Genomic DNA, 23,929 nt, shown 5'->3' with positions numbered 1-23,929 from the left:
CAGTAACTACTTTCTAGTAGCCAGTCTCTCTGCACAAGGACACTTGATCAAAAAAAAGCGAAGCCAAATAGGTCATCAATTTAACATTGACAAAACAATAAGCTTTTTACTCTACATATTGTTTTGGCTTACTGCACTCGACTGTTAACATATCCAACATGTTAACGAATGATTACTAGATTTAAAAACATTTTCTTGGGTTAAATCGCTCCAATGCTTATCATATATATATATGGATGTGCCGCTGTGGCGCAATTGACTAGTGCGTTGAACTTTTAATTCAAAGTTTATGGGTTCGACTCCCATCAGCGGTGATTAATGCTAGTTTCTTACCCTTGCTATTGCACACAGATGCTGAGCAAACAAGCGTGTTCAATGCGTTTAATCAAAACCAAATTCATTTAATGCGAAGCCACGAATAATAACACAGAACAAAATGGAAATGAAGGGAGCATCCGTAGTCATGTAAGGGATTCAGTATGCTGATTCACTAAAAGTTTTTTTGATTTGCAGTATTTACTTTCTAGAAGCCACTCTCTCTGCACAAGGACACTTGATCAAATAAAAAGCAAAGGCAAATAGGGTATCAATTTGAACATTGATAAAGCATTTAGATTTTTACTCAACATATTGTTTTGGCTTGCTGCACTCGACTGTTAACATATCCATCATGTTAACGAATGATTACTAGATGTGCAAACATTTTCTTGGGCTACATTGCTCCAATGTCTGTCATATATATATAGCCGTGCCGCTGTGGCGCAATGGACTAGCGTCTTGGACTTCTAATTCAAAGGTTGTGGGTTCGACTCCCATCAGCGGTGATTTATGCAAGTTTCTTACTCGTGCTATTGCATATAGATGCTGAGCAAACAAGCGTGTTCAATGCGTTTAATCAAAACCAAATTCATTTAATAGGAAGCCAAGAATAACAACACAGAACAAGATAGGAATTAAGTGAATACCCATGGTCATGTAAGGCATTGAGTATGCTGATTCACTCGAAGTTTTTTAATTTGCAGTAATTACTTTCTAGTAGCCACGCTCTCTGCACAAGGACACGTGATCAAATAAAAAACAATGCCAAATAGGTCATCAATGTGAATATTGAAAAAGCATTTAGACTTTTACTCAACATATTGTTTTGGCTTGCTGCACTCGACTGTTAACATATCCATCATGATAACGAATGATTACTAGATGTGCAAACATTTTCTTGGGCTACATTGCTCCAATGCCAATCATATGTATATAGCCGTGCCACTGTGGCGCAATGGACTAGCGTTTTGGACTTCTAATTCAAAGGTTGTGGGTTCGACTCCCATCAGCGGATATTTATGCTAGTTTCTTACCCCTGCTCTTGCACAAAAATGCTGAGCAAACAAACCGTATTCAATGCGCTTAATCAATACCAAATTCATTAAATAGGAGGCCAAGAATAATAACGCAGAACAAAATGGAAATTAATGGAATATCCGTAGTCATGTAAGGCATTCAGTATGCTGATTCACGAGAAGTTTCTTTTATTCACAGTAACTACTTTCTAGTAGCCAGTCTCTCTGCACAAGGACACTTGATCAAAAAAAAGCAAAGCCAAATAGGTCATCAATTTAACATTGACAAAACAATAAGCTTTTTACTCTACATATTGTTTTGGCTTACTGCACTCGACTGTTAACATATCCATCATGTTAACGAATGATTATTAGATGTGCAAGCAATTTCTTGGGTTAAATTGCTCCAATACCCATCATATATATACAGCCGTGTCACTGTGGCGCAATGGACTAGCGCGTTGGACTTCTAATTCAAAGGTTGTGGGTTCGACTCCCATCAGCGGATATTTATGCTAGTTCCTTACCCCTGCTCTTGCACAAAAATGCTGAGCAAACAAACCTTTTCAATGCGCTTAATCAATACCAGATTCATTAAATGGGAGGCCAAGAATAATAACGCAGAGCAAAATGGAAATTAATGGAATATCCGTAGTCATGTAAGGCATTCAGTATGCTGATTCACTAGAAGTTTCTTTTATTTACAGTAACTACTTTCTAGTAGCCAGTCTCTCTGCACAAGGACACTTGATCAAAAAAAAGCAAACCCAAATAGGTCATCAATTTAACATTGACAAAACAATTAGCTTTTTACTCTACATATTGTTTTGGCTAACTGCACTCGACTGTTAACATATCCATCATGTTAACGAATGATTATTAGATGTGCAAGCATTTTCTTGGGTTAAATTGCTCCAATGCCTATCATATATATACAGCCGTGCCGCTGTGGCGCATTGTACTAGCGCTTTGGACTTCTAATTCAAAGGTTGTGGGTTCGACTCCCATCAGCGGATATTTATGCTAGTTTCTTACCCCTGCTCTTGCAAAAAAATGCTAAGCAAACAAACCGTATTCAATGCGCTTAATCAATACCAAATTCATTAAATGGGAGGCCAAGTATAATAACGCAGAGCAAAATGGAAATTAATGGAATATCCGTAGTCATGTAAGGCATTCAGTATGCTGATTCACTAGAAGTTTTTTTTATTTGCAGTAATTACTTTCTAGTAGCCACTCTCTCTGCACAAGGACACTTGATCAAATAAAAAGCAAAGGCGAATAGATTATTAATTTGAACATTAATAAAGCATTTAGATTGTTACTCTACATTTTGTTTTGACTTGCTGCACTGGACTGTTAACATATCCATCATGTTAACGAATGATTACTAGATGTGCAAACATTTTCTTGGGTTAAATTACTCCAATGCCTATCATATATATACAGCCCTGCCGCTGTGGCGCATTGTACTAGCGCGTTGGACTTCTAATTCAAAGGTTGTGGGTTCGACTCCCATCAGCGGATATTTATGCTAGTTTCCTACCCCTGCTCTTGCACAGTAATGCTGACTAAACAAACCGTATTCAATGCGCTTAACCAGAACCACATTCATTAAATGGGAGGCCAAGAATAATAACGCAGAGCAAAATGGAAATTAATGGAATATCCGTAGTCATGTAAGGCATTCAGTATGTTGATTCACTAGAAGTTTTTTTTAATTGCAGTAGCAACTTTCTAGTAGCCACTCTCTCTGCACAAGGACACTTGATCAAAAAAAAGCAAAGCCAAATAGATCATCAATTAAATATTGACAAAACAATTAGATTTTTACTCTACATATTGTTTTGGCTTGCTACACTCGACTGTAAACATATCCAACATGTTAACGAATGATTACTAGATGTAAAAACATTTTCTTGGTTTAAATCGCTCCAATGCTTATCATATATATATATGGATGTGCCGCTGTGGCGCAATTGACTAGTGCGTTGGACTTTTAATTCAAAGTTTGTGGGTTCGACTCCCATCAGCGGTGATTAATGCTAGTTTCTTACCCTTGCTATTGCACACAGATGCTGAGCAAACAAGCGTGTTCAATGCGTTTAATCAAAACCAAATTCATTTAATGCGAAGCCACGAATAATAACACAGAACAAAATGGAAATGAAGGGAGCATCCGTAGTCATGTAAGGGATTCAGTATGCTGATTCACTAAAAGTTTTTTTGATTTGCAGTATTTACTTTCTAGTAGCCACTCTCTCTGCACAAGGACACTTGATCAAATAAAAAGCAAAGGCAAATAGGTTATCAATTTGAACATTGATAAAGCATTTAGATTTTTACTCAACATATTGTTTTGGCTTGCTGCACTCGACTGTTAACATATCCATCATGTTAACGAATGATTACTAGATGTGCAAACATTTTCTTGGGCTACATTGCTCCAATGTCTGTCATATATATATAGCCGTGCCGCTGTGGCGCAATGGACTAGCGTATTGGACTTCTAATTCAAAGGTTGTGGGTTCGACTCCCATCAGCGGTGATTTATGCTGGCTTCTTACCGCTGCTCTTGCACAGAAATGCTGAGCAAACAAACCGTGTTCAATGCTTTTAATCAGAACCAAATTCATTTAATGAGAGGCGAGATTAATAAGCAGAACAAAATAGAAATTAATGGAATTTTGCTGCACGCGAGTGATAGCATTCTCATCATGTTAGCAAATGATTACTAGATGTATAAACATTTTCTTGGTTTAAATTGCTCCAATTGCTATCATATATATATGGAGGTGCAGCTGTGGCGCAATTGACTTGTGTGTTGGACTTTTAATTCAAAGGCTGTGGGTTCGACTCCCATCAGCGGTGATTTATGCTAGTTTCTTAGCCTTGCTATTGCACACAGATGCCGAGCAAACAAGCGTGTTTAATGCGTTTAATCAAAACCAAATTCATTTAACTGGAAGCCAAGGATAATAACACAGAACAAAATGGAAATGAAGGGAGCATCCGTAGTCATGTAAGGGATTCAGTATGCTGATTCACTAAAAGTTTTTTTGATTTGCAGTATTTACTTTCTAGTAGCCACTCTCTCTGCACAAGGACACTTGATCAAATAAAAAGCAAAGGCAAATAGGTTATCAATTTGAACATTGATAAAGCATTTAGATTTTTACTCAACATATTGTTTTGGCTTGCTGCACTCGACTGTTAACATATCCATCATGTTAACGAATGATTACTAGATGTGCAAACATTTTCTTGGGCTACATTGCTCCAATGTCTGTCATATATATATAGCCGTGCCGCTGTGGCGCAATGGACTAGCGTATTGGACTTCTAATTCAAAGGTTGTGGGTTCGACTCCCATCAGCGGTGATTTATGCTGGCTTCTTACCGCTGCTCTTGCACAGAAATGCTGAGCAAACAAACCGTGTTCAATGCTTTTAATCAGAACCAAATTCATTTAATGAGAGGCGAGATTAATAAGCAGAACAAAATAGAAATTAATGGAATTTTGCTGCACGCGAGTGATAGCATTCTCATCATGTTAGCAAATGATTACTAGATGTATAAACATTTTCTTGGTTTAAATTGCTCCAATTGCTATCATATATATATGGAGGTGCAGCTGTGGCGCAATTGACTTGTGTGTTGGACTTTTAATTCAAAGGCTGTTGGTTCGACTCCCATCAGCGGTGATTTATGCTAGTTTCTTAGCCTTGCTATTGCACACAGATGCCGAGCAAACAAGCGTGTTTAATGCGTTTAATCAAAACCAAATTCATTTAACTGGAAGCCAAGGATAATAACACAGAACAAAATGGGAATTAAGAGAATATCCATAGTCATGTAAGGCATTCAGTATGCTGATTCACTAGAAGTTTTTTTGATTTGCAGTAATTATTTTCCAGTAGCCACTCTCTCTGCACAAGGACACCTGATCAAATAAAAAGCAAAGGCAAATAGTTTATCAATTTGAACATTTACTTGGGTTAAATATCTCCAATGCATATCATATATATATAGCGGTGCCGCTCGGCGCAATGGACTAGCGCGTTGGACTTCTAATTCAAACGTTGTGGGTTCCACTCCCATCACCGGTGATTTATGCTAGTTTCTTACCCCTGCTATTGCACAGAAATGCTGACGAAACAAACCGTATTCATTGTGTTTAATCAAAACCAAATTCATTTAATGGGACGCCAAGATTAATAACGCAGAACAAAGTAGAATTTAATGGATTTTCCGTAGTCATACAAGGCATTCCATATGCTGATTCACTAGAAATTACCTCATTTGCTGTAATTACTTTCTATTAGCCACTCTCTCTGCGCAAGGACACTTGATCAAATAAAAAGCAAATCCAAATAGGTCATCAATTTAATATTGCCAAAGCATTTAGATCTTTACTCTACATATTGTTTTGACTTACTGCACTCGACTGTTAACATATTCAACATGTTAACGAACGATTACTAGATGTGCAAACATTTTCTTGGGTTAAGTCGCTCCAATGCCTATCATATATATAGACGTGGCGCTGTGGCGCAATGGGCTAGCGCGTGGGACTTCTTGTTCAACGGTTGTGGGTTCGACTCCCATCAGCGGTGATTTATGCTAGATTCTTACCCTTACTATTGCACAGAGGTGCCTAGCCAACAAACGTGTTCAATGCGTTAAATCCAAACCAATTTCATTTAAAGGGAAGCGAAGAGTAATAACGCAGAACAAAATAGAAATTATTGGAACATCCGTAGTCATTAAGGCATTCCACATGCTGATTCACTAGAAGTTTTTTTTATTTGCAGCAACTTCTTTCTAGTAGCCACTCTCTCTGCACAAGAACACTTGATCAAAGCAAAGGCAAAAAAAAATAGGTCATAAATTTAATATTGACAAAGCATTAGATATTTACTCTACATATTGTTTTGGCTTACTGCACTCGACTGTTAACAAATGCATCATGTTAACGATTGATCACTAGATGTGGAAACATTTTCTTGGGTTAAATTGCTCCAATGCCTATCATACACATGTAGGCGTGCCGCTGTTGCGCAATGGAATAGCGCGTTGGATTTCTAATCTAAAGGTTATAGTTTCGACTCCCATCAGCGGTGATTTATGCTAGTTTCTTACCCCTGCTATTGCACAGAGATGCTGAGCAAATAAACCGTATTCAATGTGTTTAATCAAAAACAAATTCATTTAATGGGAGCACAAGATTAATAACGCAGAACAAAGAAGAAATTAATGGAATATCCGTAGTCATACAAGGCATTCTATGTGCTGATCCTCTAGAAGTTCTTTTATTTGCAGTAATTACTTTTTAGGAGCCACTCACTCTGCACAAAGACACTTGATCAATGAAAAAGCAAAGCCAAATACGTCATCAATTTAATATTGACAAATTATTTAGATTTTTACTCTACATATTGTTTTGATTCACATCACTCGACTGATAACATATCCATCATCTTAACGAATGATTACTAGATCTGCAAACATTTTCTTGGGTTAAATCGCTCCAATGCCTATCATATATATATGGCCGTGCCGCTGGTGCGCAATTGAGTAGTGCGTTGGACTTTTAATTCAAAGGTTGTGGGTTCGACTCCCATCAACGGTGATTAATGCTAGTTTCTTACCCCTGCTATTGCACACATATGCTGAGCAAACATGCGTGTTCAATGCGTTTATTCAAAACGAAATTCATTTAATGGGAAGCCACGAATAATAACACAGAACAAAATGGAAATTAATGGAACATCCGTAGTCATACAAGGCATTCATGTGCTGATTCTCTAGAAGTTCTTTTATTTGCAGTAATTACTTATTAGTAGCCACTCTCTCTGCGCTAGGACACTTGATCAAAGAAAAAGCAAAGCCAAATAGGTCATCAATCTATTATTGACAAAGCATTTAGATTTTTACTCTACATATTGTTTTGGCTTGCTGCACTCGACTGTTAAGATATCCATCCAGTTAACGAATGATTACTAGATGTGTAAACATTTTGTTGGGTTAAATTGTTCCAATGCCTATAAAATATCAGTAACCGTGCCGCTGTGGCGCAATGGACTAGCGCGTTGGACTTCTAATTCAAAGGTTGTGGGTTCGACTCCCATCAGCGGTGATGTTTGCTTGTTTCTTACCAATGCTACTTAACAAATGTGCTGCGCAAACAAACCGAATTCAATGTGTTTAATGAAAACCAAGTTCATTTAATGGGACGCCAAGATTAATAACGCCGAACAAAGTAGAATTTAATGGAATTTCGTAGTCATTTAAGGCATTCCATATGCTGATTCACTAAAAGATTTTTTTGCAGCAATTACTTTCTACTAACCACTCTCTCTGCACAAGAACACTTGATCAAAGAAAAAGCAAAGACAAATAGGTCATCAATCTATTATTGACAAAGCATTTAGATTTTTACTCTACATCTTGTTTTGGCTTGCTGCACTCGACTGTTAACATATCCATCCTGTTAACGAATGATTACTAGATGTGCAAACATTTTGTTGGGTTAAATTGCTCCAATGCTTATCATATATATCTCCCCGTGCCACTGTGGCGCAATGGACTAGCGCGTTGGACTTCTAATTCAAAGTTTGTGGGTTCGACTCCCATCAGCGGTGATTTTTGCTAGTTTCTTACCAATGCTATTTAACAAAGGTGCTGTGCAAACAAACCGTATTCAATGTGTTTAATCAAAACCAAATTCATTTAATGGTGCACCAAGATTAACAACGCAGAACAAAGTAGAAATTAATGGAATTTCCGTAGTCATTTAGGGCATTCCATATGCTGATTCACTAGAAGTTTTTTTTCTTTGCAGTAATTACTTTCTAGTAGCAACTCTCTCTGCACAAGAACACTTGATCAAAGAAAAAGCAAAGACAAATAGGTCATCAATCTATTATTGACAAAGCATTTAGATTTTTACTCTACATCTTGTTTTGGCTTGCTGCACTCGACTGTTAACATATCCATCCTGTTAACGAATGATTACTAGATGTGCAAACATTTTGTTGGGTTAAATTGCTCCAATGCTTATCATATATATCTCCCCGTGCCACTGTGGCGCAATGGACTAGCGCGTTGGACTTCTAATTCAAAGTTTGTGGGTTCGACTCCCATCAGCGGTGATTTTTGCTAGTTTCTTACCAATGCTATTTAACAAAAGTGCTGTGCAAACAAACCGTATTCAATGTGTTTAATCAAAACCAAATTCATTTAATGGTGCACCAAGATTAACAACGCAGAACAAAGTAGAAATTAATGGAATTTCCGTAGTCATTTAGGGCATTCCATATGCTGATTCACTAGAAGTTTTTTTTCTTTGCAGTAATTACTTTCTAGTAGCAACTCTCTCTGCACAAGAACACTTGATCAAAGAAAAAGCAAAACAAAATAGGTCATCAATTTAATATTGACAAAGCATTTAAATATTTACTCTACATATTGTTTTGGCTTACTGCACTCGGCTGTTAACATATTCATCATGTTAACGAATGATTACTAGATGTGGAAACATTTTCTTGGGTTAATTTGTTCCAATGCCTATCATATATCTATAGCCGTGCCGCTGTGGCGCAATGGACTAGCGCGTTGGACTTCTAATTCAAAGGTTGTGGGTTCGACTCCCATCAGCGGTGATTTATGCTAGCTTCTTTCCCTTGCTATTGCACAGAGATGCTTAGCAAATAAACGTGTTCAATGCGTTAAATCCAAACCAAATTCATTTAATGGGAAGCCAAGAGTGATAAAGCAAAACAAAAAAGAATTTAATGGAACATCCGCAGTCATGTAAGGCATTAGATATGCTGATTCACTTAAAGACTTTTTTGCAGTAATTACTTTCTAGTACCCACTCTCTCTCTCTGCACAAGGACACTTGATCAAAGAAAAAGGAAAGCCAAATAGGTCATCAATTTAATATTAACAAAGCATTTAGACTTTTACTCAACATATTGTTTTGGTTTACTGCACTCGACTGTTAACATATTCAACATGTTAACGAACCATTACTAGACGTGCAAACATTTTCTTGGGTTAAATCGCTCCAATGCCTATCATATATATAGACGTGACGTTGTGGTGCAATGGACTAGCGCGTTGGACTTCTAATTTAAAGGTTGTTGGTTCGATTCCATCAGCGGTGATTTTTGCTAGTTTCTTACCAATGCTATTTAGCAAAGGTGCTGCGCAAACAAACCGAATTCAATGTGTTTAATCAAAACCAAATTCATTTAATGGTGCACCAAGATTAACAACGCAGAACAAAGTAGAAATTAATGGAATTTCCGTAGTCATTTAGGGCATTCCATATGCTGATTCACTAGAAGTTTTTTTTCTTTGCAGTAATTACTTTCTAGTAGCAACTCTCTCTGCACAAGAACACTTGATCAAAGAAAAAGCAAAACAAAATAGGTCATCAATTTAATATTGACAAAGCATTTAAATATTTACTCTACATATTGTTTTGGCTTACTGCACTCGGCTGTTAACATATTCATCATGTTAACGAATGATTACTAGATGTGCAAACACTTTCTGGGGTTAATTTGTTCCAATGCCTATCATATATCTATAGCCGTGCCGCTGTGGCGCAATGGACTAGCGCGTTGGACTTCTAATTCAAAGGTTGTGGGTTCGACTCCCATCAGCGGTGATTTATGCTAGCTTCTTTCCCTTGCTATTGCACAGAGATGCTTAGCAAATAAACGTGTTCAATGCGTTAAATCCAAACCAAATTCATTTAATGGGAAGCCAAGAGTGATAAAGCAAAACAAAAAAGAATTTAATGGAACATCCGTAGTCATGTAAGGCATTAGATATGCTGATTCACTTAAAGACTTTTTTGCAGTAATTACTTTCTAGTACCCACTCTCTCTCTCTGCACAAGGACACTTGATCAAAGAAAAAGGAAAGCCAAATAGGTCATCAATTTAATATTAACAAAGCATTTAGACTTTTACTCAACATATTGTTTTGGCTTACTGCACTCGACTGTTAACATATTCAACATGTTAACGAACGATTACTAAACGTGCAAACATTTTCTTGGGTTAAATCGCTCCAATGCCTATCATATATATAGACGTGACGTTGTGGTGCAATGGACTAGCGCGTTGGACTTCTAATTTAAAGGTTGTTGGTTGGAATACCATCAGCGGTGATTTATGCTTTTTTCTTACCCTTGCTATTGCACAGAGATGCTGAGCAAAGAAACCGTATTCAATGTGTTTAATCAAAACCAAATTCATTTAATGGGACGCCAAGATTAATAACGCAGAACAATGTAGAAATTAAGGGAATTTCCGTAGTCATTTAAGGCATTCCATATGCTGATTCACTAGAAGTGTTTTTCATTTGCAGTAATTACTTTCTAGTAGCCACTCTCTCTGCACAAGAACACTTGATCAAAGCAAAGGCAAAACAAAATAGGTCATCAATTTAAAATTGATAAAGCATTTAGATATTTACTCTACATATTGTTTTGGCTTACTGCACTCGACTGTTAACATATCATTCCTGTTAACGAATGATTACTAGATGTGCAAACATTTTCTTGGGTTAAATCGCTCCAATGCCTATCATATATATATGGCCGTGCCGCTGGGGCGCAATTGAGTAGTGCGTTGGACTTTTAATTCAAAGGTTGTGGGTTCGACTCCCATCAACGGTGATTAATGCTAGCTTCTTACCCCTGCTATTGCACACATATGCTGAGCAAACACGCGTGTTCAATGCGTTTATTCAAAACGAAATTCATTTAATGGGAAGCCACGAATAATAACACAGAACAAAATGGAAATTAATGGAACATCCGTAGTCATACAAGGCATTCATGTGCTGATTCTCTAGAAGTTCTTTTATTTGCAGTAATAACTTATTAGTAGCCACTCTCTCTGCGCTAGGACACTTGATCAAAGAAAAAGCAAAGCCAAATAGGTCATCAATCTATTATTGACAAAGCATTTAGATTTTTACTCTACATATTGTTTTGGCTTGCTGCACTCGACTGTTAAGATATCCATCCAGTTAACGAATGATTACTAGATGTGTAAACATTTTGTTGGGTTAAATTGTTCCAATGCCTATCAAATATCAGTAACCGTGCCGCTGTGGCGCAATGGACTAGCGCGTTGGACTTCTAATTCAAAGGTTGTGGGTTCGACTCCCATCAGCGGTGATTTTTGCTTGTTTCTTGCCAATGCTACTTAACAAAGGTGCTGCGCAAACAAACCGAATTCAATGTGTTTAATGAAAACCAAGTTCATTTAATGGGACGCCAAGATTAATAACGCCGAACAAAGTAGAATTTAATGGAATTTCGTAGTCATTTAAGGCATTCCATATGCTGATTCACTAAAAGATTTTTTTGCAGCAATTACTTTCTACTAACCACTCTCTCTGCACAAGAACACTTGATCAAAGAAAAAGCAATGCCAAATAGGTCATCAATTAAATATTGACAAAGCATTTAGACTTTTACTCAACATGTTGTTTTGGCTTACTGCACTCGACTGTTAACATATCCATCATGTTACCGAATGATTACTAGATGTGTAACCATTTTCTTGGGTTAAATCGCTGCAATCCCTATGATATTTATATAGCCGTGCCGCTGTGGCGCAATGGACTAGCGCGTTAGACTTCTAATTCAAAGGTTGTGGGTTCGATTCCATCAGCGGTGATTTTTGCTAGTTTCTTACCAATGCTATTTAGCAAAGGTGCTGCGCAAACAAACCGACTTCAATGTGTTTAATCAAAACTAAGTTCATTTAATGGGACGCCAAGATTAATAACGCCGAACAAAATAGAATTTAATGGAATTTCCGTAGTCATTTAAATCATTCCATATGCTGATTCACTAAAAGATTTTTTTGCAGCAATTACTTTCTACTAACCACTCTCTCTGCACAAGAACACTTGATCAAAGAAAAAGCAAAGACAAATAGGTCATCAATCTATTATTGACAAAGCATTTAGATTTTTACTCTACATCTTGTTTTGGCTTGCTGCACTCGACTGTTAACATATCCATCCTGTTAACGAATGATTACTAGATGTGCAAACATTTTGTTGGGTTAAATTGCTCCAATGCTTATCATATATATATCCCCGTGCCACTGTGGCGCAATGGACTAGCGCGTTGGACTTCTAATTCAAAGTTTGTGGGTTCGACTCCCATCAGTGGTGATTTATGCTAGCTTCTTTCCCTTGCTATTGCACAGAGATGCTTAGCAAATAAACGTGTTCAATGCGTTAAATCCAAACCAAATTCATTTAATGGGAAGCCAAGAGTGATAAAGCAAAACAAAAAAGAATTTAATGGAACATCCGTAGTCATGTAAGGCATTAGATATGCTGATTCACTTAAAGACTTTTTTGCAGTAATTACTTTCTAGTACCCACTCTCTCTCTCTGCACAAGGACACTTGATCAAAGAAAAAGGAAAGCCAAATAGGTCATCAATTTAATATTAACAAAGCATTTAGACTTTTACTCAACATATTGTTTTGGTTTACTGCACTCGACTGTTAACATATTCAACATGTTAACGAACGATTACTAGACGTGCAAACATTTTCTTGGGTTAAATCGCTCCAATGCCTATCATATATATAGACGTGACGTTGTGGTGCAATGGACTAGCGCGTTGGACTTCTAATTTAAAGGTTGTTGGTTGGAATACCATCAGCGGTGATTTATGCTTGTTTCTTACCCTTGCTATTGCACAGAGATGCTGAGCAAAGAAACCGTATTCAATGTGTTTAATCAAAACCAAATTCATTTAATGGGACGCCAAGATTAATAACGCAGAACAAAGTAGAAATTAAGGGAATTTCCGTAGTCATTTAAGGCATTCCATATGCTGATTCACTAGAAGTGTTTTTTATTTGCAGTAATTACTTTCTAGTAGCCACTCTCTCTGCACAAGAACACTTGATCAAAGCAAAGGCAAAACAAAATAGGTCATCAATTTAAAATTGACAAAGCATTTAGATATTTACTCTACATATTGTTTTGGCTTACTGCACTCGACTGTTAACATATCATTCCTGTTAACGAATGATTACTAGATGTGCAAACATTTTCTTGGGTTAAATCGCTCCAATGCCTATCATATATATATGGCCGTGCCGCTGGGGCGCAATTGAGTAGTGCGTTGGACTTTTAATTCAAAGGTTGTGGGTTCGACTCCCATCAACGGTGATTAATGCTAGTTTCTTACCCCTGCTATTGCACACATATGCTGAGCAAACACGCGTGTTCAATGCGTTTATTCAAAACGAAATTCATTTAATGGGAAGCCACGAATAATAACACAGAACAAAATGGAAATTAATGGAACATCCGTAGTCATACAAGGCATTCATGTGCTGATTCTCTAGAAGTTCTTTTATTTGCAGTAATTACTTATTAGTAGCCACTCTCTCTGCGCTAGGACACTTGATCAAAGAAAAAGCAAAGCCAAATAGGTCATCAATCTATTATTGACAAAGCATTTAGATTTTTACTCTACATATTGTTTTGGCTTGCTGCACTCGACTGTTAAGATATCCATCCAGTTAACGAATGATTACTAGATGTGTAAACATTTTGTTGGGTTAAATTGTTCCAATGCCTATCAAATATCAGTAACCGTGCCGCTGTGGCGCAATGGACTAGCGCGTTGGACTTCTAATTCAAAGGTTGTGGGTTCGACTCCCATCAGCGGTGATTTTTGCTTGTTTCTTACCAATGCTACTTAACAAAGGTGCTGCGCAAACAAACCGAATTCAATGTGTTTAATGAAAACCAAGTTCATTTAATGGGACGCCAAGATTAATAACGCCGAACAAAGTAGAATTTAATGGAATTTCGTAGTCATTTAAGGCATTCCATATGCTGATTCACTAAAAAATTTTTTTGCAGCAATTACTTTCTACTAACCACTCTCTCTGCACAAGAACACTTGATCAAAGAAAAAGCAATGCCAAATAGGTCATCAATTAAATATTGACAAAGCATTTTGACTTTTACTCAACATGTTGTTTTGGCTTACTGCACTCGACTGTTAACATATCCATCATGTTACCGAATGATTACTAGATGTGTAACCATTTTCTTGGGTTAAATCGCTGCAATCCCTATGATATTTATATAGCCGTGCCGCTGTGGCGCAATGGACTAGCGCGTTGGACTTCTAATTCAAATGTTGTGGGTTCGATTCCATCAGCGGTGATTTTTGCTAGTTTCTTACCAATGCTATTTAGCAAAGGTGCTGCGCAAACAAACCGAATTCAATGTGTTTAATCACAATTAAGTTCATTTAATGGGACGCCAAGATTAATAACGCCGAACAAAATAGAATTTAATGGAATTTCTGTAGTCATTTAAGGCATTCCATATGCTGATTCACTAGAAGTTTTTTTTCTTTGCAGTAATTACTTTCTAGTAGCAACTCTCTCTGCACAAGAACACTTGATCAAAGAAAAAGCAAAACAAAATAGGTCATCAATTTAATATTGACAAAGCATTTAAATATTTACTCTACATATTGTTTTGGCTTACTGCACTCGGCTGTTAACATATTCATCATGTTAACGAATGATTACTAGATGTGCAAACATTTTCTTGGGTTAATTTGTTCCAATGCCTATCATATATCTATAGCCGTGCCGCTGTGGCGCAATGGACTAGCGCGTTGGACTTCTAATTCAAAGGTTGTGGGTTCGACTCCCATCAGTGGTGATTTATGCTAGCTTCTTTCCCTTGCTATTGCACGGAGATGCTTAGCAAATAAACGTGTTCAATGCGTTAAATCCAAACCAAATTCATTTAATGGGAAGCCAAGAGTGATAAAGCAAAACAAAAAAGAATTTAATGGAACATCCGTAGTCATGTAAGGCATTAGATATGCTGATTCACTTAAAGACTTTTTTGCAGTAATTACTTTCTAGTACCCACTCTCTCTCTCTGCACAAGGACACTTGATCAAAGAAAAAGGAAGGCCAAATAGGTCATCAATTTAATATTAACAAAGCATTTAGACTTTTACTCAACATATTGTTTTGGTTTACTGCACTCGACTGTTAACATATTCAACATGTTAACGAACGATTACTAGACGTGCAAACATTTTCTTGGGTTAAATCGCTCCAATGCCTATCATATATATAGACGTGACGTTGTGGTGCAATGGACTAGCGCGTTGGACTTCTAATTTAAAGGTTGTTGGTTGGAATACCATCAGCGCTGACTTATGCTTGTTTCTGACCCTTGCTATTGCACAGAGATGCTGAGCAAAGAAACCGTATTCAATGTGTTTAATCAAAACCAAATTCATTTAATGGGACGCCAAGATTAATAACGCAGAACAAAGTAGAAATTAAGGGAATTTCCGTAGTCATTTAAGGCATTCCATATGCTGATTCACTAGAAGTGTTTTTTATTTGCAGTAATTACTTTCTAGTAGCCACTCTCTCTGCACAAGAACACTTGATCAAAGCAAAGGCAAAACAAAATAGGTCATCAATTTAAAATTGACAAAGCATTTAGATATTTACTCTACATATTGTTTTGGCTTACTGCACTCGACTGTTAGCATATCATTCCTGTTAACGAATGATTACTAGATATGCAAACATTTTCTTGGGTTAATTTGTTCCAATTCCTATCATATATCTATAGCCGCGCCGCTGTGGCGCAATGGACTAGCGCGTTGGACTTCTAATTCAAAGGTTGTGGGTTCGACTCCCATCAGCGGTGATTTTTGCTAGTTTCTTACCAATGCTATTTAGCAAAGGTGCTGCGCAAACAAACCGAATTCAATGTGTTTAATCAAAACCAAGTTCATTTAATGGGACGCCAAGATTAATAACGCCGAACAAAATAGAATTTAATGGAATTTCCGTAGTCATTTAAATCATTCCATATGCTGATTCACTAAAAGATTTTTTTGCAGCAATTACTTTCTACTAACCACTCTCTCTGCACAAGAACACTTGATTAAAGAAAAAGCAAAGACAAATAGGTCATCAATCTATTATTGACAAAGCATTTAGATTTTTACTCTACATCTTGTTTTGGCTTGCTGCACTCGACTATTAACATATCCTTCCTGTTAACGAATGATTACTAGATGTGCAAACATTTTGTTGGGTTAAATTGCTCCAATGCTTATCATATATATATAGCCGTGCCACTGTGGCGCAATGGACTAGCGCGTTGGACTTCTAATTCAAAGTTTGTGGGTTCGACTCCCATCAGCTGTGATTTTTGCTAGTTTCTTACCAATGCTATTTAACAAAGGTGCTGTGCAAACAAACCGTATTCAATGTGTTTAATCAAAACCAAATTCATTTATTGGTACACCAAGATTAACAACGCAGAACAAAGTAGAAATTAATGGAATTTCCGTAGTCATTTAAGGCATTCCATATGCTGATTCACTAGAAGTTTTTTTTCTTTGCAGTAATTACTTTCTAGTAGCAAATCTCTCTGCACAAGAACACTTGATCAAAGAAAAAGCAAAACAAAATAGGTCATCAATTTAATATTGACAAAGCATTTAAATATTTACTCTACATATTGTTTTGGCTTACTGCACTCGGCTGTTAACATATTCATCATGTTAACGAATGATTACTAGATGTGCAAACATTTTCTTGGGTTAATTTGTTCCAATGCCTATCATATATCTATAGCCGTGCCGCTGTGGCGCAATGGACTAGCGCGTTGGACTTCTAATTCAAAGGTTGTGGGTTCGTGTACCATCAGCGGTGATTTATGCTAGTTTCTTTCCCTTGCTATTGCACAGAGATGCTTAGCAAATAAACGTGTTCAATGCGTTAATTCCAAACCAATTTCATTTAATGGGAAGCCAAGAGTGATAAAGCAAAACAAAAAAGAATTTAATGGAACATCCGTAGTCATGTAAGGCATTAGATATGCTGATTCACTTAAAGATTTTTTTGCAGTAATTACTTTCTAGTACCCACTCTCTCTCTGCACAAGGACACTTGATCAAAGAAAAAGGAAAACGAAATAGGTCATCAATTTAATATTAACAAAGCATTTAGACTTTTACTCAACATATTGTTTTGGTTTACTGCACTCGACTGTTAACATATTCAACATGTTAACGAACGATTACTAGATGTGCAAACATTTTCTTGGGTTAAATCGCTCCAATGCCTATCATATATATAGCCGTGTCGCTGTGGCGCAATTGACTAGCGCGTTGGACTTCTAATTCAAAGTTTCTGGGTTCCACTCCCATCAGCAGTGACTTATGCTAGTTTCTTACCGCTGCTATTTAACAGAGATGCTGAGCAAACACACCGTATCCAATGTGTTTAATCAATACCAAATTCATTTAATGGGAGGCCAAGATGAATAACGCAGAACAAATTAGAAATTAAGGGAATTTCCGTAGTCATTTATGGCATTCCATATGCTGATTCACTAAAAGTTTTTTTTATTTAGAGTATTAACTTTCTAGTAGTCACTCTCTCTGCACAACGACACTTGATCAAAGAAAAAGCAATGTCAAATAGGTGATCAATTTGAATATTGACAAAACGTTTAGACTTTTACTTTACATATTATTTTGCCTTACTGCACTCGACTGTTAACATATCCATCATGTTAACGAATGGTTACTAGAGGCGTAAACATTTTCTTGGGTTAAATATCTCCATTGCCTATCATGTATTAGTAGCGGTGCCGCTGCGGCGCAATGGACTAGCGCGTTGGACTTCTAATTCAAACGTTGTGGATTCCACTCCCATCAGCGGTGATTTATGCTAGTTTTTTAACCCTGCTATTGCACAGAAGTGCTGAGGAAACAAATTGTATGTCTAATCAAAACCAAATTCATTTAATGGGACGCCAAGATTAATAACGCAGAACAAAGTAGAATTTAATGGATTTTCCGTAGTCATACAAGGCATTCCATATGCTGATTCACTAGAAATTACCTTATTTGCAGCAATTACTTTCTATTAGCCACTCTCTCTGCACAAAGACACTTGATCAAAGAAAAAGCAAAGCCAAATTGGTCATCAATTTAATATTGCCAAAGCATTTAGATTTTTACTCTACATATTGTTTTGGCTTGCTGCACTCGACTGTTAACATATCCATTATGTTAACGAAAAATTACTAGATATGCAAACATTTTCCTGGGTTAATTTGTTCCAATGCCTATCATATATCTATAGCCGTGCTGCTGTGGCGCAATGGACTAGCGCGTTGGACTTCTAATTCAAAGGTTGTGGGTTCGACTCCCAACAGCGGTGATTTATGCTAGTTTCTTACCCTTGCTATTGCACAGAGATGCTGAGCAAGCAAATGTGTTCAATGCGTTAATTCCAAACCAATTTCATTTAATGGGAAGCCAAGAGTTATGACGCAGAACAAAGTAGAAATTAATGGAACATCCGTAGTCATGTAAGGCATTCGATATGCTGATTTCACTCCACATAATGTTTTGGCTTAATGCACTCGACTGTTAACATATTCATCATGTTAAGGAATGATTACTAGATGTGCAAACATTTTCTTGGGTTAAATTGCTCCAATGCCTATCATATATATACAGCCGTGCCGCTGTGGCGCAATGGACTAGCGCGTTGGACTTCTAATTCAAAGGTTGTGGGTTGGACTCCCATCAGCGGTGATTTATGCTAGTTTCTTACCCTTGCTAATGGGATGCCAAGATTAATAACGCAGAACAAAGTAGAATTTAATGGAATTTCCGTAGTCATTTATGGCATTCCATATGCTGATTCACTAGAAGTTTTTTTTATTTGGAGTATTAACTTTCTAGTAGTCACTCTCTCTGCACAAGGACACTTGATCAAAGAAAAAGCAATGCCTAATAGGTGATCAGTTTGAATATTGACAAAACGTTTAGACATTTACTTTACATATTATTTTGCCTTACTGCACTCGACTGTTAACATATCCATCATGTTAACGAATGGTTACTAGAGGCGTAAACATTTTCTTGGGTTAAATATCTCCAATGCCTATCATGTATTAGTAGCGGTGCCGCTGCGGCGCAATGGACTAGCGCATTGGACTTCTAATTCAAACGTTGTGGGTTCCACTCCCATCAGCGGTGAGTTATGCTAGTTTCTTACCCCTGCTATTGCACAGAAGTGCTGAGGAAACAAACCGTATTCACTGTGTTTAATCAAAACCAAATTCATTTAATGGGACGCCAAGATTAATAACGCAGAACAAAGTAGCATTTAATGGATTTTCCGTAGTCATTTAAGGCATTCCATTCGCTGATTCACTAGAAGTTTTTTTCATTTGCAGTAATTACTGTCTAGTAGCTACTCTCTCTGCGCAAGGGCACTTGATCAAAGAAAAAGCAAAACAATATAGGGGATCAATTTGAATATTGACAAAACATTTAGACTTTTACTTTACATATTATTTTGCCTTACTGCACTCGACTTTTAACATATCCATCATGTCAACGAATGGTTACTAGAGGCGTAAACATTTTCTTGGGTTAAATATCTCCAATGCCTCTCATGTATTAGTAGCGGTGCCGCTGCGGCGCAATGGACTAGCGCGTTGGACTTCTAATTCAAACGTTGTGGGTTCCACTCTCATCAGCGGTGATTTATGCTAGTTTCTTACCCCTGCTATTGCATAGAAGTGCTGAGGAAACAAACCGTATTCAATGTGGTTAATCAAAACCAAATTCATTTAATGGGACGCCAAGATTAATAACGCAGAACAAAGTAGAATTTAATAGATTTTCCGTAGTCATACAAGGCATTGCATATGCTGATTCACTAGAATTTACCTTATTTGCAGCAATTACTTTCTATTAGCCACTCTCTCTGCACAAAGACACTTGATCAAAGAAAAAGCAAAGCCAAATAGGTCATCAATTAAGTATTGACAAAGCATTTGGACTTCTACTCAACATATTGTTTTGGCTTACTGAACTCGACTGTTAACATATCCATCATGTTACCGAATGATTACTAGATGTGAAACCATTTTCTTGGGTTAAATCGCTCCAATGCCTATCATATTTATAAAGCCGTGCAGCTGTGGCGCAATGGACTAGCGCGTTGGACTTCTAATTCAAAGGTTGTGGGTTCGACTCCCAACAGCGGTGATTTATGCTAGTTTCTTACCCTTGCTATTGCACAGAGATGTTGAGCAAGCAAATGTGTTCAATGCGTTAATTCCAAACCAATTTCATTTAATAAGAAGCCAAGAGTAATGACGCAGAACAAAGTAGAAATTAATGGAACATCCGTAGTCATGTAAGGCATTCGATATGCTGATTTCACTCCACATAATGTTTTGGCTTAATGCACTCGACTGTTAACATATTCATCATGTTAAGGAATGATTACTAGATGTGCAAACATTTTCTTGGGTTAAATTGCTCCAATGCCAATCATATATATACAGCTGTGCCGCTGTGGCGCAATGGACTAGCGCGTTGGACTTCTAATTCAAACGTTGTGGATTCCACTCCCATCAGCGGTGATTTATGCTAGTTTTTTACCCCTGCTATTGCACAGAAGTGCTGAGGAAACAAATTGTATTCACTGTGTCTAATCAAAACCAAATTCATTTAATGGGACGCCAAGATTAATAACGCAGAACAAAGTAGAATTTAATGGATTTTCCGTAGTCATACAAGGCATTCCATATGCTGATTCACTAGAAATTACCTTATTTGCAGCAATTACTTTCTATTAGCCACTCTCTCTGCACAAAGACACTTGATCAAAGAAAAAGCAAAGCCAAATTGGTCATCAATTTAATATTGCCAAAGCATTTAGATTTTTACTCTACATATTGTTTTGGCTTGCTGCACTCGACTGTTAACATATCCATTATGTTAACGAAAAATTACTAGATATGCAAACATTTTCCTGGGTTAATTTGTTCCAATGCCTATCATATATCTATAGCCGTGCTGCTGTGGCGCAATGGACTAGCGCGTTGGACTTCTAATTCAAAGGTTGTGGGTTCGACTCCCAACAGCGGTGATTTATGCTAGTTTCTTACCCTTGCTATTGCACAGAGATGCTGAGCAAGCAAATGTGTTCAATGCGTTAATTCCAAACCAATTTCATTTAATGGGAAGCCAAGACTTATGACGCAGAACAAAGTAGAAATTAATGGAACATCCGTAGTCATGTAAGGCATTCGATATGCTGATTTCACTCCACATAATGTTTTGGCTTAATGCACTCGACTGTTAACATATTCATCATGTTAAGGAATGATTACTAGATGTGCAAACATTTTCTTGGGTTAAATTGCTCCAATGCCTATCATATATATACAGCCGTGCCGCTGTGGCGCAATGGACTAGCGCGTTGGACTTCTAATTCAAAGGTTGTGGGTTGGACTCCCATCAGCGGTGATTTATGCTAGTTTCTTACCCTTGCTAATGGGATGCCAAGATTAATAACGCAGAACAAAGTAGAATTTAATGGAATTTCCGTAGTCATTTATGGCATTCCATATGCTGATTCACTAAAAGTTTTTTTTATTTGGAGTATTAACTTTCTAGTAGTCACTCTCTCTGCACAAGGACACTTGATCAAAGAAAAAGCAATGCCTAATAGGTGATCAGTTTGAATATTGACAAAACGTTTAGACATTTACTTTACATATTATTTTGCCTTACTGCACTCGACTGTTAACATATCCATCATGTTAACGAATGGTTACTAGAGGCGTAAACATTTTCTTGGGTTAAATATCTCCAATGCCTATCATGTATTAGTAGCGGTGCCGCTGCGGCGCAATGGACTAGCGCATTGGACTTCTAATTCAAACGTTGTGGGTTCCACTCCCATCAGCGGTGAGTTATGCTAGTTTCTTACCCCTGCTATTGCACAGAAGTGCTGAGGAAACAAACCGTATTCACTGTGTTTAATCAAAACCAAATTCATTTAATGGGACGCCAAGATTAATAACGCAGAACAAAGTAGAATTTAATGGATTTTCCGTAGTCATTTAAGGCATTCCATTCGCTGATTCACTAGAAGTTTTTTTCATTTGCAGTAATTACTGTCTAGTAGCTACTCTCTCTGCGCAAGGGCACTTGATCAAAGAAAAAGCAAAACAATATAGGGGATCAATTTGAATATTGACAAAACATTTAGACTTTTACTTTACATATTATTTTGCCTTACTGCACTCGACTTTTAACATATCCATCATGTCAACGAATGGTTACTAGAGGCGTAAACATTTTCTTGGGTTAAATATCTCCAATGCCTCTCATGTATTAGTAGCGGTGCCGCTGCGGCGCAATGGACTAGCGCGTTGGACTTCTAATTCAAACGTTGTGGGTTCCACTCTCATCAGCGGTGATTTATGCTAGTTTCTTACCCCTGCTATTGCATAGAAGTGCTGAGGAAACAAACCGTATTCAATGTGGTTAATCAAAACCAAATTCATTTAATGGGACGCCAAGATTAATAACGCAGAACAAAGTAGAATTTAATAGATTTTCCGTAGTCATACAAGGCATTGCATATGCTGATTCACTAGAATTTACCTTATTTGCAGCAATTACTTTCTATTAGCCACTCTCTCTGCACAAAGACACTTGATCAAAGAAAAAGCAAAGCCAAATAGGTCATCAATTAAGTATTGACAAAGCATTTGGACTTCTACTCAACATATTGTTTTGGCTTACTGAACTCGACTGTTAACATATCCATCATGTTACCGAATGATTACTAGATGTGAAACCATTTTCTTGGGTTAAATCGCTCCAATGCCTATCATATTTATAAAGCCGTGCAGCTGTGGCGCAATGGACTAGCGCGTTGGACTTCTAATTCAAAGGTTGTGGGTTCGACTCCCAACAGCGGTGATTTATGCTAGTTTCTTACCCTTGCTATTGCACAGAGATGTTGAGCAAGCAAATGTGTTCAATGCGTTAATTCCAAACCAATTTCATTTAATAAGAAGCCAAGAGTAATGACGCAGAACAAAGTAGAAATTAATGGAACATCCGTAGTCATGTAAGGCATTCGATATGCTGATTTCACTCCACATAATGTTTTGGCTTAATGCACTCGACTGTTAACATATTCATCATGTTAAGGAATGATTACTAGATGTGCAAACATTTTCTTGGGTTAAATTGCTCCAATGCCTATCATATATATACAGCTGTGCCGCTGTGGCGCAATGGACTAGCGCGTTGGACTTCTATTTCAAAGGTTGTGGGTTGGACTCCCATCAGCGGTGATTTATGCTAGTTTCTTACCCTTGCTAATGGGATGCCAAGATTAATAACCCATAACAAAGTAGAATTTAATGGAATTTCCGCAGTCATTTATGGCATTCCATATGCTGATTCACTAGAAGTTTTTTTTATTTGGAGTATTAGCATTCTAGTAGTCACTCTCTCTGCACAAGGACACTTGATCAAAAAAAAAGCAATGCCAAATAGGTGATCAATTTGAATATTGACAAAACGTTTAGACTTTTACTTTACATATTATTTTGCCTTACTGCACTCGACTGTTAACATATCCATCATGTTAACGAATGGTTACTAGAGGCGTAAACATTTT

The 23,929-nt window shown here is 37.2% G+C and overlaps 1 protein-coding gene and 23 non-coding genes across 24 annotated transcripts in view; 23 read left to right on the top strand and 1 right to left on the bottom strand.

Moving 5' to 3' along the window:
• The first annotated feature begins 750 nt into the window (after positions 1 to 750).
• Positions 751 to 824, top strand: Trnar-ucu (transfer RNA arginine (anticodon UCU)). The gene has a single exon. It is a non-coding gene; the product is annotated as a tRNA-Arg (tRNA).
• A 435-nt stretch (positions 825 to 1,259) lies between these two features.
• On the top strand, positions 1,260 to 1,333 carry Trnar-ucu (transfer RNA arginine (anticodon UCU)). The gene has a single exon. It is a non-coding gene; the product is annotated as a tRNA-Arg (tRNA).
• A 435-nt stretch (positions 1,334 to 1,768) lies between these two features.
• Positions 1,769 to 1,843, top strand: Trnar-ucu (transfer RNA arginine (anticodon UCU)). The gene has a single exon. It is a non-coding gene; the product is annotated as a tRNA-Arg (tRNA).
• A 1,965-nt stretch (positions 1,844 to 3,808) lies between these two features.
• Positions 3,809 to 3,882, top strand: Trnar-ucu (transfer RNA arginine (anticodon UCU)). The gene has a single exon. It is a non-coding gene; the product is annotated as a tRNA-Arg (tRNA).
• A 759-nt stretch (positions 3,883 to 4,641) lies between these two features.
• On the top strand, positions 4,642 to 4,715 carry Trnar-ucu (transfer RNA arginine (anticodon UCU)). Its single transcript has one exon. It is a non-coding gene; the product is annotated as a tRNA-Arg (tRNA).
• Positions 4,716 to 7,399: 2,684 nt separating this feature from the next.
• On the top strand, positions 7,400 to 7,473 carry Trnar-ucu (transfer RNA arginine (anticodon UCU)). The gene has a single exon. It is a non-coding gene; the product is annotated as a tRNA-Arg (tRNA).
• A 431-nt stretch (positions 7,474 to 7,904) lies between these two features.
• Positions 7,905 to 7,978, top strand: Trnar-ucu (transfer RNA arginine (anticodon UCU)). The gene has a single exon. It is a non-coding gene; the product is annotated as a tRNA-Arg (tRNA).
• Positions 7,979 to 8,414: 436 nt separating this feature from the next.
• On the top strand, positions 8,415 to 8,488 carry Trnar-ucu (transfer RNA arginine (anticodon UCU)). Its single transcript has one exon. It is a non-coding gene; the product is annotated as a tRNA-Arg (tRNA).
• Positions 8,489 to 8,924: 436 nt separating this feature from the next.
• On the top strand, positions 8,925 to 8,998 carry Trnar-ucu (transfer RNA arginine (anticodon UCU)). The gene has a single exon. It is a non-coding gene; the product is annotated as a tRNA-Arg (tRNA).
• A 942-nt stretch (positions 8,999 to 9,940) lies between these two features.
• Trnar-ucu (transfer RNA arginine (anticodon UCU)) lies at positions 9,941 to 10,014 on the top strand. Its single transcript has one exon. It is a non-coding gene; the product is annotated as a tRNA-Arg (tRNA).
• A 1,450-nt stretch (positions 10,015 to 11,464) lies between these two features.
• Trnar-ucu (transfer RNA arginine (anticodon UCU)) lies at positions 11,465 to 11,538 on the top strand. Its single transcript has one exon. It is a non-coding gene; the product is annotated as a tRNA-Arg (tRNA).
• A 936-nt stretch (positions 11,539 to 12,474) lies between these two features.
• Positions 12,475 to 12,548, top strand: Trnar-ucu (transfer RNA arginine (anticodon UCU)). The gene has a single exon. It is a non-coding gene; the product is annotated as a tRNA-Arg (tRNA).
• Positions 12,549 to 13,998: 1,450 nt separating this feature from the next.
• On the top strand, positions 13,999 to 14,072 carry Trnar-ucu (transfer RNA arginine (anticodon UCU)). The gene has a single exon. It is a non-coding gene; the product is annotated as a tRNA-Arg (tRNA).
• Positions 14,073 to 15,012: 940 nt separating this feature from the next.
• Trnar-ucu (transfer RNA arginine (anticodon UCU)) lies at positions 15,013 to 15,086 on the top strand. Its single transcript has one exon. It is a non-coding gene; the product is annotated as a tRNA-Arg (tRNA).
• A 943-nt stretch (positions 15,087 to 16,029) lies between these two features.
• Trnar-ucu (transfer RNA arginine (anticodon UCU)) lies at positions 16,030 to 16,103 on the top strand. Its single transcript has one exon. It is a non-coding gene; the product is annotated as a tRNA-Arg (tRNA).
• A 942-nt stretch (positions 16,104 to 17,045) lies between these two features.
• Positions 17,046 to 17,119, top strand: Trnar-ucu (transfer RNA arginine (anticodon UCU)). The gene has a single exon. It is a non-coding gene; the product is annotated as a tRNA-Arg (tRNA).
• Positions 17,120 to 18,043: 924 nt separating this feature from the next.
• LOC130625230 (piggyBac transposable element-derived protein 1-like) overlaps positions 18,044 to 23,929 on the bottom strand; it is a 104,455-nt gene continuing 98,569 nt past the window's right edge. Inside the window, exons 7-12 of the mRNA XM_057440288.1 lie at positions 22,731 to 22,751; positions 22,220 to 22,240; positions 20,884 to 20,904; positions 19,995 to 20,015; positions 19,484 to 19,504; positions 18,044 to 18,142 (exon numbers count right to left, since the gene is read on the bottom strand). Coding sequence (XP_057296271.1) covers positions 18,044 to 18,142; positions 19,484 to 19,504; positions 19,995 to 20,015; positions 20,884 to 20,904; positions 22,220 to 22,240; positions 22,731 to 22,751 — 204 coding nt within the window. The remainder of the gene's footprint in view (positions 18,143 to 19,483; positions 19,505 to 19,994; positions 20,016 to 20,883; positions 20,905 to 22,219; positions 22,241 to 22,730; positions 22,752 to 23,929) is intronic.
• On the top strand, positions 18,564 to 18,637 carry Trnar-ucu (transfer RNA arginine (anticodon UCU)). Its single transcript has one exon. It is a non-coding gene; the product is annotated as a tRNA-Arg (tRNA).
• Trnar-ucu (transfer RNA arginine (anticodon UCU)) lies at positions 18,944 to 19,017 on the top strand. Its single transcript has one exon. It is a non-coding gene; the product is annotated as a tRNA-Arg (tRNA).
• On the top strand, positions 20,411 to 20,484 carry Trnar-ucu (transfer RNA arginine (anticodon UCU)). The gene has a single exon. It is a non-coding gene; the product is annotated as a tRNA-Arg (tRNA).
• On the top strand, positions 21,300 to 21,373 carry Trnar-ucu (transfer RNA arginine (anticodon UCU)). Its single transcript has one exon. It is a non-coding gene; the product is annotated as a tRNA-Arg (tRNA).
• Positions 21,680 to 21,753, top strand: Trnar-ucu (transfer RNA arginine (anticodon UCU)). The gene has a single exon. It is a non-coding gene; the product is annotated as a tRNA-Arg (tRNA).
• On the top strand, positions 23,147 to 23,220 carry Trnar-ucu (transfer RNA arginine (anticodon UCU)). The gene has a single exon. It is a non-coding gene; the product is annotated as a tRNA-Arg (tRNA).
• Trnar-ucu (transfer RNA arginine (anticodon UCU)) lies at positions 23,527 to 23,600 on the top strand. Its single transcript has one exon. It is a non-coding gene; the product is annotated as a tRNA-Arg (tRNA).

Source organism: Hydractinia symbiolongicarpus, chromosome 14 (genome assembly GCF_029227915.1).
Source record: "Hydractinia symbiolongicarpus strain clone_291-10 chromosome 14, HSymV2.1, whole genome shotgun sequence".
NCBI lineage: Eukaryota > Metazoa > Cnidaria > Hydrozoa > Anthoathecata > Hydractiniidae > Hydractinia > Hydractinia symbiolongicarpus.
This window is presented reverse-complemented; position numbering and strand designations above follow the sequence as displayed.